Genomic DNA, 12,472 nt, shown 5'->3' on the forward strand with positions numbered 1-12,472 from the left:
ACGCAGGTCACAGATTCTCGTGAAGCGACGCCTTGTCAGGCGCTGTCAAAGGCTTAGCACAGACTAAATAGGGAAATGGACTGCAATTTTTACCGAGTATAGTCAATTCTCGAACTAGCTCTTAGGAAAGCTCTAGTACTACGAAGTATATATATATATATATATATATAGGTGTCATACTTATGGATCATATCTTATAAACTTATGGTTAATTATATACCCCGTGTATACTATGTTGCAATGGAAACTAGAAAAATAGAAACAGAATACAATAACAGTTTTTTTCTCAACGTTTATAAATCCAAAAATATCGTGCCGCAAGACCAATCATTTTTTTTCGTGTGCACTTATTTTTTCCTACAAAATGCTTTTAGCAAAAAATAAACGCGAACCATGTTTATTTGAAGGGTTGACAAATGAGCGTGAATTATAAGAGTATTGATTATATCTTGAACAGCACCGACTTCGAAACGAGAAGTTAGATGACACGTAAAGGCAAAGTGCAAGTTCTATGCGAAATGGATGAACCAGTTGGTCTAAATTTCTTCACATTTCATTTACGGATAATTGGCATAATTATGAACCACAAAAAGCGTCTCTGCTCGTTTTCTCCGTGGTATTGGTTACCGCTCATCAGCTGGATCGTATGCATATGTTTAAATTCTCACATGCAGAAACAAGGCGTTGAGATGTTGAAGCAAAATGAAACCGTAATTCAAAACGATCCTAATGTGAAAACGGTTTCAAATGACATGGTGTTTATCTCAGTATACTCATTTGTATTGGTGAATGTACTGTTTGAAATATTGTTGTGGAGTACTTTTTTAATGAAAAGAGCGACGGTTAAAGAAATATCCAATGAGATTGTTCGGTTATGGACGATTTTATCAGTGACCAAAACGAAGAAGTTTTTCATTCATGGAGTAGGAATTCACGTCATTTTGTTTTTGTGGATTGCTTTCGATTTCGGAGCGTTTTTCTATTTTGAGTATCACAAATTCGCGTCGGAAGGAACTTGGACGATTATCGGTAAAATCAAAACGTTTTAATACTCTCAATAATAATGAGTGCCAACGAATGAAGGTCATTCCTAACACTCATGTTATGCCTAATTATTTGACTGTTCACACATCGTAGGTAGTATCATAACATCGAGATGCGTGGCTATCCATCGTATTATTTCTTCATCTGCATTGGAAATTATCTTCATGTATTACAACTTGAGTGTAGGACGTTGTTTAAAAACGTACAATTCATCCCTCGAGCTGTATTTAAGAGACGCACAAATTTCCCATATCGAGAGCCACGAGATTCAGAAGCAATTAAGCCATAAAAGAATGTTGTTTATACGAATCAACAAGCTATTTGTTTCCATCAACGACTTGATTTCATCGATATTAACATTCAATTTCGTCTTCAACATTATAACTATTATGAGCACCGTCATCATGTTGTCGAAATTTACCCTAGCTCATTCAGTGGGTAGCAACTTTGTACTTGTACTCCTTTTAATGAAACTGTTCATAAGTTTGTGTCGGATTACTTGCTTATGTCTGTACTCGGATATATGTCCAAATTTGGTGAGATTTTTTTCCCATTTTAACAATTAATTTTTAGACTAATTGGTGTCGCATTTCCAGGCCTCGGATACTTTCAAAATTATATCCCAATTTCAACGTTGCCAATCGGAATCGAAAGGAAGTCTCGAAGAAGTATGTTTATCTCATTTAATTTAACTTAAGCTAATTAAGGGAGTGGAAACCAGAGAGTTTCCTGTCTATTACGACACAAAACACTAAATAGTCTTTGGGTTCAATGTCGAGAATGCTTAATACGGTCTAAAATTGTTGGGTATCTTTTTTAAAAGGTCATGATGTTCCTTTCATTAAATGGCGTTCTATCTTTTCGATTCGTGGCTAAGGGCTTCTTCGAAGTTAAAAAATCTCTACTACCAACTGTGAGTTATCTTTTGATAAAATGTATTTTATTTCGATGCAATTCTAAATGGAAAACTATATTGTTTTCTTAAGATCTGTGGAGTCCTTGTTACGTACACTGTTCTTCTTATTGATAACGGCTAAAACTGTGGTATACAATGAATGATACCAGAGGATTTGAAATTAACGTTTAATTTTGATGCACATATGCATAAGTCAACTGATCCCTCAAGGATGCAACGAATCCCACCGTGATTTTCTATATAAATTTAAAGTGAAATTGTAAATATGACTCTCACAATATGTCAAAAGAACAAACCTATTTATTCCTTCATTTCCGAAAGGCAAGGGAGAGTACTAGCAAGATGATAAAACTTAATTGCCAGGTTTTTTATTGGAATTAACCATGATTTCAACTTGCAATCGTTTAGGAAATCCCAACACTGCAAATATTAAATAAACTAAATCTCCACTTTGATTTTTGTACAGTGAATGCTAATAACTATATACGTAAACGTTATACTTAAGTTTTACTGCAAAGTCTAACCCTACAATTACCACGTCATTTATGTTTAGTAAATGTATAGTATGATAATGTTTGTCTTGAAGATTTCATTTGGTTTTACAACCAAATTCTAAAGCAACCATCAATAGTATGTTAAGAGAGTAAAAGTTACATTAAAGGCTCAATATAATGTAAAACACGAGCTACACTGCCTGCAAATCAGAACTATAATATTTTACTTGAATTATATTATGGAAACTTAAAACCGGTATTAAACTAACCCATACTCTTCTCTGTACTTGAGCCTAGAATATCTATAGACAGAGAAACGACCAATGTTTCCGCATATTGCTTATAGGTTGCGCTACTACCGTCTCCAACTCGGCTCCGAACCTGAAGAAAATGAACCATACGGACAAACAACGATGTTCAAGACAGCGCCAGCTATTGCCAATAAGCGAAAACATATGTAAAACATAAAAATGTACATTGGCTTCAGTTTTGGCCAACTGACGCTATTCGGTCTATAGATACTCTACTTGAGACTAAATTCAGTACATACTTCTTATCAACTTAATTCCTACTTCATTTAAAATGCAATCTAGGTGATAAAAATTGACTTCAATTGAAAACAAAACCACGAAAAATATTGATAAAGTGAAAGTGAAGAAGCAGATTATCTTTTTCACGCTGTGACATAATTTTACTGAAGATTAAGCTTTATTATCAATTATGTAATAAAAAAGACTTAAAAGTCGGCTTGAAAGAATAAATATATAAATAAAGATAATAAAAAAATTAAATGATAAGACAAGACAATTCGATCGAATTTCATATTAAATTCCAGATAGATGTAGGCCTAAATCGGAGCACTGATTTTAGTATATGCTTTCCATTTGAGCTAAATAGAGAAGGGATGAAACATATAGCTGTAATAATATGGTTTTTATTCCACAGCGTTAAGGTAGAGTACTACAGGTGTTACCTTACTCGCATTCAAAACCTTGACAAAGAGAGCGTGTACAGTTTTGGTTAGTGTGTAGTTTTCTGAAAAGGTTGGATTTCTAACGTGAAAACGATGGCTAAAGGATCGTTCGACGTTTTTTGTCAGTCTTCTTTTTGGGTAATGTTCTTTTTATTTCTTTTTATATTGCAATAATTCCCACATGAAGTATTTAAATTTTTATTAAACAAAGTTCGTCGATTTAAGTTTCCTGTTTTTTCACTCTTTTTGATAAGCCCCATTTCCGTAAAATAAATAAGCTTTATCTAAATTATTTAAAAGTTTTCCCAGTTTTAAATTAAATGTTTAGGCAACCTAAGATTATACCTTAAAAGAATGGCTTGTTTCTAAATATAAAAGGAAAAATATATAAAATGAAAAATAAATGATGCCTTATTAGAAACTAATTTGCATCTAATTAGCTTTAAAAACGAGGACTACAGCACCACCCGCCATTGCTTTAGTGGCGTCTGCTAAATCGAACCTATTACCTCTAAGGAATTGGTTGAATTCTTACAGGTTGAAGGAGGTAAGAGTAAGATATGTTCAGTTTAGCAGACGCAGTGGTACTCGTTTTTAAGACTAATTAAATGCTAAATATTTTGTAATAAGAGACCATTTATTTTCTTAATAATTTCCTTTTATATTTAGAAAAAGGCCGTTACTTTAAGGTATAATCAAATGTTATGCTGCCTGGACTTTTCATTTAAACATAGTGATGAACAATATGTCTATGTTCTCGCGAGTCCTTTGCAACTTTCTTCATGCACAATAAATAAAACTTTTCATTTCATTAATTTGCTCTTGTTATAATTGCAGGATTCTAACTTAACATGGTATACAAACAATCCGGATTTTACACGATGTTTTCAAAACACTGTTTTAATATGGGTTCCCTGCTCGCTTTTATGGTTGAATTTCCTACTTGAATTGAAGTATATTTTAACTCGTAAACAGAATAATCAAGCGTGGTTAAACATCCAAGTGGCCAAACTTGTAAGAAAAGAATTACAAAAAAATTTAAAAAACAAAGGCTGATATATTGAAATATAACTTCTTTTCTTGTATCACATCAAGGTGATTTTAATTGGTTTAGCATTCATTAGTGCTATCAATTTTACGAACGAAGTATTCGACCATTCCCCGAGGTTCGACGAGCTTCAGGCGAAAGGAATATTGTTTGTAACTTATGTGAGTTTAAAAATTTAATTGGTGCATGAATTTATTCACTAGCATCATAAGTTTATAAGATGTGTTACATAAGCATGACACTATCTATACTTCGTAATGATAGAGACTTAATGAGAGCTAGTTCAAGAACGACAAGCGAGAATTGCAGACTACACTCGATTTTTGCAGGACTTCCATCTTCCTCCTATTTAGTCGGTTCTAAGCCTTTGACAGCGCCTCACCAGGCGTCGCTTTACCAGAATCTACCACTTCATAACAAGCTCCAGTTTGTAACCAGTGACAAACTTATGGAACATATCTTATGAACTTCTGCCAACATGAATAACTAGCAGGCTTACCCTAGGTGTCCTCTTACTCGGCGATAGGAGGAGCCTATTTAAAACTTGTTAAATAATTTAAGACTTATAGTAAGCTGTGTATTATATTCTTATTTCTATAGTTTTTCCATTATAGATACTGGCGATGGTTCTTCACTTTCACGGGAGAAAACAGCTGTCTCTCCTACAGTTTTTATTCTGGTTTTTATCAGTAGTAGCTGAAACTGTCAGTTTCAGATCGAATCTCATGCACATTGATGCAAAGGTAAAATGATATTTCCTTGAATTTTCCGATTTATATTTAATGTTATTATTATTATTCTGGTTGTTTTTTCTTTTCAATATAGGAAGATGGCTTCTTGATGAAATTAATTTTACGAACTGTTCACTATACGTTGGTTCTCTTAATGTTCTTATTAAGCTTCGCCGGCCATGGCAGGGAATCTCATCACGATGTAAACTTCTTTTTCAGTTTGTTGAAGAAAGATTACAATTGTATAAATCTTAAAATTTTATAGATACCAGAGGAAACTGCCTCTGTTCTTTCTCGTGTACTGTATTCCTGGATGACACGGTAAAAATTAAAACATTCCCACAACACACACTCAAAACATGGTCACCCTTCTCTAACCGTTTATGTATGCTGTTTTTTTATAATTTATAGTTTTATTTGGAATGGTTGGAAAAAGACAATGAAAGCTGCCGATATATATCCACTGACATCAGATAATAGAACTCTGGAAATAAGCCGTCAATTTGAGCGATATTGGTCCTATCAAAAGCCCTTCCGGAGGTATGTAACACTTCTTGCAAAAATAAAGAAGCAGGCCGTCGCAACATGGATAAATACAGACTTGTTATGAATTCCCATCCATTACGTTCAACAAGTCATTTGGCTTGGGCGCCAGTTGACGAGAGGAGAAATAGGAATTGTAACCCTCCGCCAGACAAGTTTGTGAGTGAGAGGGAAATTCGTATTTTTTTCTCTCTGCGCATGGGCGAATTTTCAAACCCACCACTCAGGATTCTCTGGAGATAGATATAGAACGATACTGTTCTTTTTTACGGCTTCCCCAAAAACTCATCCGATAAATGTTTCTTAATAACTTGGGAATTTTAGTTTGAAAACTAGCAGCGAATCTGAAGACTCATTGGGTCAATCAAAACTAAAAGAAACGGCAACTACTAATACAAAATCTGTTGGAATGGCATTAACGAAAATGGTATTCAGGACTGCTATAGTTGTGGTTGCCACTCAGATGTTGTCAGACGTAATTTCATTCACTAGTCCTGTAATATTAAGGTATATTAATATACCGTTATTAATTTACTTCTTAAATTTTTATTATTAACAACTTTATAGTTGGATAATAGAATTTGCTTCGAACGATGAACCATTGTGGAGGGGTTTTCTTTACGCTTGTTTAATGACAATCGCGGGTCTCATTCCGTGTTTTCTGTCAGAAGTCAGTACGTTTAATTTAATAAAAGCGGGAATTCGTCTGAAAACGGCTACCATATATGCATTGTATAAAAAGGTATGTTAACTCTATTATTTATGTAAAGAATGATCGAAAAATATATTTTAATTGAAAGTTTATTGATCGGGCGCCATTACCGGCTCTAGGCATCCCCCTAACCACCACCCATCTGACAACGCAGATGTCGTAAAGTTTTATTTTTCTAAATCAGACCACTAAAGGATAATGGGGGAGGTTGCAAAATTTGAGAGAGTTAGGCACGCTAACTGTGGAACTGTTCAGGTCCGGTGGGACACAAGAAATGGGGGAGGAATATTCGGAAAAATGGCGGGCGGTCTACCTGATTCGTCCGCCCGCCATTTTCCCGAGTATTTCTCCCCAATTTTTAGCGTCCCACTGGACCTGAGGTGTTTCCCAGATAGCACCTATTTCTATCAGAATTCACATCCTCCGCATCATCCTTGCACCACTAAACGTCAGAATTAAGTATCGAATGTCCTCTAGTTAATCAAATATTTCTTGGGACAGAAGTAGTTAACTTCAGTTTGTAGTAGAATTCGATCATTTCGTACTGCTTTCGATCAATTAAACATTAATCGAGTTAACAAATTAATCTTTATTTTATTCTGCGCAGACGCTTCGGTTATCTCAAATCGAACGTAACAAAATAACCTTGGGAAAGATCTTTAACACCATGAACGTCGATACGGAATATCTTGGATCAATAGAAATTCGTTTAGCCATTAATACTTTAATCTCAACTCCTTTGCAATTGGTCTTTGCATTTTTCTTCTTGTTCAAAGATCTGGGAATTGTAACGGCCATTTCCAGCTTCATTTTGATGTCGGGTGCTACACTTTGCGGCTATTGCATAATTCGAAAAATGACAGACCTTCTTGTGAGTACACCAATTTAACGCATACGTCTTCGTTAATATGATGCCAGGCCTAAAGTTGTTTTCAACTTGACCACGAAAAAAGCTATGTAGCGCATTATGTTGGTTATTATTCAACTCCTGGCAATTTTACCGAAGCGAGACCTCTTTTCTAATGGGTTCACTTTAGCAGATTCATTCCATTTCTTTAAATAATGTTTTAGATACGTATCAAGCGTTTATCGGACAGAAGAATTAAATTGACCAACGAAATAGTAACCTACGTCCGCGTTTTAAAATTTTATGGTTGGGAAGCGTCATTTCAAAAAGTTATGAATGAAATTCGAGAAGAGGAAGTCAGACTCATAAGGATTCGATCAAATTTACATGCTGCTTCATTCACCATATGGATTTTAACACCCCTTCTGGTAAAATTACATAATTAAGAACTTCCATTAGTTAAAAGTTTTTTACTCGTTAATTTGAATTAAAATCCCTCGCTTTAGTAATTATTTTGGTTAAAAGAGGTATAATATTACAGGTTACAGTTGCACCAATTTGTATTTACACTGTCATTGATGAAAACAATGTTCTTACTACAACCAAGGCCTTCGTAATAATTCAGGCAATGGGAATGATTAGCACTAATGTAAATAGAATCCCTATTATAATGAGATCATTCTTTTCTGTAAGTGAATTATTCTAAAGCAAACTAACTCTGTTCTCCAAAAACCACTAAATATTGCTTCTTACAGTGGAAAGTATCTTTATCCAGAATCAACTCCATTTTGAACAGTGACGAAATGGAGAATTATATAATTTCAGAATCAAAGGAAAACCAATTTGGTAGGCTTTTTCTGGGGGAAGAAAATGTCAACGTAAGGCATAGGCCTAAGTGTGTATTTCAATTTTAAAGCTGTTGAAATCAGCAACGGATCATTTGGATGGGGCCGAGATGACCAGTTAGTTCTGAGAAACATAAACCTTCAAATATCTAGAGGTTCTTTGGTGGCAATCATTGGCCCCGTTGGTGCTGGAAAATCTTCTTTATTGTCTTCACTCGTTTGTGAAACGGAAAAGTGCTGTGGAGATGTGTTTGTTTCGGTAACACAATGAAGATTTGTTTTGTTTGCCATTCGTTGTTGTCCCCTAAATAACGTTATCTCGCGCTTTTCGACATGTAGGGTACAATCGGTTATTTGACGCAGCAAGCTTGGATCCAAAACGCCTCTGTAAGGGATAATATATTGTTTCTTGACGAAATGGACGAAATTCGCTATTGGGAAGCCATTGAATCATGCGCTCTAGAGTTTGACTTACGAATGCTACCAGCTTATGACGAGACTGAAATTGGTGAAAGGGTTCGTCTCATTTAATATGAATGATCACGTAATAGACAGTTATATTGCATTTGGGTTAATTTAATAGGGTATCAATCTCAGTGGTGGCCAAAAGCAAAGAGTAAGTCTTGCTAGAGCTGTTTATCGCGAAGAGGATATTTACCTACTGGACGACCCATTGGGCGCTGTCGATAGTCACGTTGCCAAGCATCTCTTCAACAAAGTCATCGGACCAAATGGATTACTCAAGGACAAAGTAAGAGTGTACCCTCTCTAAGTGCAGAGTCTTACCGAAATTCCAAAGAAATAACGAAACTTGCTCAATACATGTAGACAAGAATTTTAGTGACGCACAACTTGACATTTCTTCAATATGTCGATCAAATATTTTTCATGAGCAACGGAGAAATTGTCGAGAAAGGCACTTACGATGAAATATTGAGCAGAGAGGGAATGGTCAGAAATTATTTCGCTGAACATATGAAGGTTGATAATCCAATACAAAATAATGGTGAAAGCAAGGAGGCCGCAGGGGCCATGTAAGATACAGTAGTTCTTTTCATTTTCCAATAAACTTCATGGAGTTTGAGGTACATTTTTAGAGAATTGCGTGAAAATGACCTCAACAGAAACAAGTTTGTGAAATATAAAGAAGCACGAGGGCTAAGTGGTAAACTCATGACTACAGAGAACGTGGAGGAAGGAGCTGTAAGTTTTGAAAGTGTTCCCTGATATTTGCAACGGTTCCAACTCCGTATTTCGTAATTATAATTTTTCCCATAGACGGCGCTTCCAGTGTACCGAAGTTATATGAAAAAGGCCGGGATCGTATTAGCCATTTTCTCCCTTCTTTCCTGCATTGTTTCTCAGGCTTTGAATGTGTACTTATCCTATTGGCTTTCATTGTGGAGCAAGAACTCAGAAAATGAGAGTCAAATTGACAAAGCTGAAAATCAATATCGACTCGTGGGATACATTGTTATTGGAATAGTATATGCTTTGATAGGGACATTATCGCTCTTCTGCATCTTCTTTGGAGGCGTCAATGCTTCGAAGGCGTTTCACATCAAAATGATGACATCCGTTTTGCGTTCGCCAATGTCATTTTTCGACACAACTCCCGTTGGAAGGATTCTGAACCGATTCTCGAAAGATTTCAATGTTTTGGACATGCTATTGCCTAACACATTTAGGCAGTTTCTTTTCAACGTCATGTCCTCCATCTGTTTCCTCGTGGGAACAGTTATTAAGGTTCCTTTAATGGGGATACCCACATTTGCAGTTGCAATTCTGTTTACCATCATGCAGGTATTGCTTAAATCAACATTCTTCTTTCTGGTTATAATTAGGAACAGCTAAATGATTTGGTATTTTGTATTGTAGCGTTTGTTAATGGCAACAAATCGTCAACTGAAGAGAATTAAACTCACTAAAGACTCGTTTATGTTCGCCCATTTATCTGGAGTTTTAGCTGGAACTAGCATTATAAAGGCTTGTGGTGCCGAGGAAAGATTCGCTTCTCAGTTTCGAAAGCTAGTTGACAATAGCAATGCTGCTAATTACTTAACAGATATCACTCAAAGGTGAGACATACATGAATCTTATAGGTTTTTATATGCTACGTCTCTGTTATATTAAACCAAAGGGTAAAGCCAGTAATGCCATCAGTGTTGACTACGATTACATCTTTAGCTTTCGCCAAAAAGATGCTAAAGTTTATTTCTTTCTACGTGCAGATGGTTGTACATCCGTTAAAACCTTTCTGGAGTGTTTCTTTTGTTTTGTACGTCTGTGTTGTGTATTCTACGGAAAGGGAATATTAGTCCTGGAATAGTTGGTTTCGCCATGACGAACATCAACATGGTAAATATAGGTGTAAATAAATAATAAAGTGAATTGGTATCCACGACATATCCTTGCAGTTTATTCAAAACGGCAGATTTTTTATTTCGTCAATTACAAGTCTGGAAACCAGCATGGTGTCAGCCGAACGCGTCAACGAATACTGCAAATTGAAACCGGAAGAGGCTAAGCATAAACCGGAAGTTGATTTACCTTCAGCATGGCCCCAACACGGGCGAATTACATTTAACCACTACAGCACTAAATACCGCGAAGACTTAGATCTCGTTTTGACGGACATCACTTTTGATGTAGATGGTGGAGAAAAAATTGGGGTCGTTGGTCGAACAGGGGCCGGGAAGTCATCGCTTACACTAGCTCTCTTTCGTCTAATCGAAGCTGATAGCGGGGACATTCTTATAGACGGAGTGGACATCAGTCGAATCGGTTTGGGTGATCTACGATCACGGTTGACCATCATTCCGCAAGACCCGGTCCTTTTCTCTGGCACATTGAGGCTCAACCTCGATCCATTCCATAAACACGATGATAAAGAACTATGGGCAGTCCTTGAACTCTCCCATTTAAAGCCTTTCGTCAAATCTTTGCAAAAAGGACTTCAACACCCCGTCGATGACTCTGGACAAAACTTGAGGTATTATAAGTCAATGCAGTCACATTGTCATTTTAATTTAATCATCATCATGTGTGATGCAAAGATTAGCTAGATATGTCCAACAGGACAGATTTCAATTATGCTTTATTTCATGGTATCATAATCCTTTAAGGGTCACGCAACGGTATTAAAAATTGCTCACTTTAAGTGTACTTCTTATAGTGTAGGTCAACGTCAATTGCTTTGCTTGGCTAGAGCCTTATTGAGGAATACTAAAATCTTGATCTTGGACGAAGCGACGGCCTCTGTTGATCTGGACACGGACGACCTCATACAAGCGACAATCAGGAAGGAATTTGCCTCATCTACCGTGATAACCATTGCCCATAGGATAAACACTATCATGGACTACGACAAGTACTTTCGACATATAATAGTATTTATTTGCAGTGCAATTGTTTACATTGATTGTGATTGTTTTAATTTAGGGTGATGGTTTTAGATAAAGGACGATTGGTTGAATTTGCTCCTCCTAAAACTCTTCTAGACAACAATCAATCATTATTTTATGATTTGGCTAAAGACGCTAATATTATGTAAAGTGGATTTTCTTCTGGTCCGTCCCTGATTCGAATCAGTTTTTCTGTTCTATATAATTAAGTACCAGTTCGACAGCCAGATCTTAATTAGAATTTTTTAGCAATTTCTATCAAAGAACGTAGTTTTAATATTAAAATGAAGACGAGATGTTTTATCGTCTTTTTTCAAATTAGCGACAGTTCTTCATGGTGAAAGTTATAATATAAACGCTAATAAAGATCTTTCAAACTTGAGAACATGTGTGATGACTTTGATACATATTTCGTGGTGCCCTGTGGTTATATAATTACCTATCTGTATAAAATCTTTTTCACTAAGATAAAAAGAAGTCGACGAACAGTGAGTTGAACTTATTGCTGCAATTTTACGAAACCTTTTTCAGCGAGAGCCAAACAAGTTTAAGTTGCAACTTTAAGTAACGAGAATCGTAATGTTTGTCTTGATGATTTCCCTGGGTTTTAAAATCAAATTCTAACGCAACAATAAACAGTATGTTGAGAGAGTAAAAGTTACATTAAAGGCTAAAAATATTTTTATTTGAGAAAAGAAATGGGGAATGTATGTTTACGCATATTGCTTATAGGTGGCGCTATTACCGACTCCAACTCGGCTCCGAACCTGAAGAAAATGAACCATACGGAAAAACAACGATTGTTCAAGACAGCGCCAGCTATTGCCAATAAGCGAAAACATGCGAAAAACCAAAAAAAATGTACATTGGTTTCAGTTTTGGCCAACTGACGCTATATTCTGTACTTCTTAGCAA

The 12,472-nt window shown here is 35.9% G+C and overlaps 1 protein-coding gene across 1 annotated transcript; it reads left to right on the forward strand.

Moving 5' to 3' along the window:
- The first annotated feature begins 5,791 nt into the window (after positions 1-5,791).
- Positions 5,792-11,942, forward strand: LOC149678367 (ATP-binding cassette sub-family C member 2-like). The gene is made up of 19 exons (XM_089835855.1): positions 5,792-5,904; positions 6,074-6,256; positions 6,317-6,491; positions 7,069-7,332; positions 7,533-7,736; positions 7,850-7,996; positions 8,064-8,154; positions 8,225-8,412; positions 8,493-8,669; positions 8,737-8,904; positions 8,982-9,187; positions 9,251-9,356; positions 9,432-9,956; positions 10,032-10,231; positions 10,385-10,398; positions 10,462-10,511; positions 10,571-11,145; positions 11,329-11,523; positions 11,595-11,942. The coding sequence occupies exons 1-19, from the start codon at positions 5,792-5,794 to the stop codon at positions 11,704-11,706; spliced, it is 3,693 nt and encodes a 1,230-aa protein (XP_089691981.1). The 3' UTR covers positions 11,707-11,942.
- The last annotated feature ends 530 nt before the right edge of the window (positions 11,943-12,472 follow it).

The sequence above is a fragment of the Phalangium opilio genome, unplaced genomic scaffold, assembly GCF_054372755.1.
Source record: "Phalangium opilio isolate 3A_F unplaced genomic scaffold, DU_Popi_V2 ptg000042l_1, whole genome shotgun sequence".
Taxonomy (NCBI): domain Eukaryota; kingdom Metazoa; phylum Arthropoda; class Arachnida; order Opiliones; family Phalangiidae; genus Phalangium; species Phalangium opilio.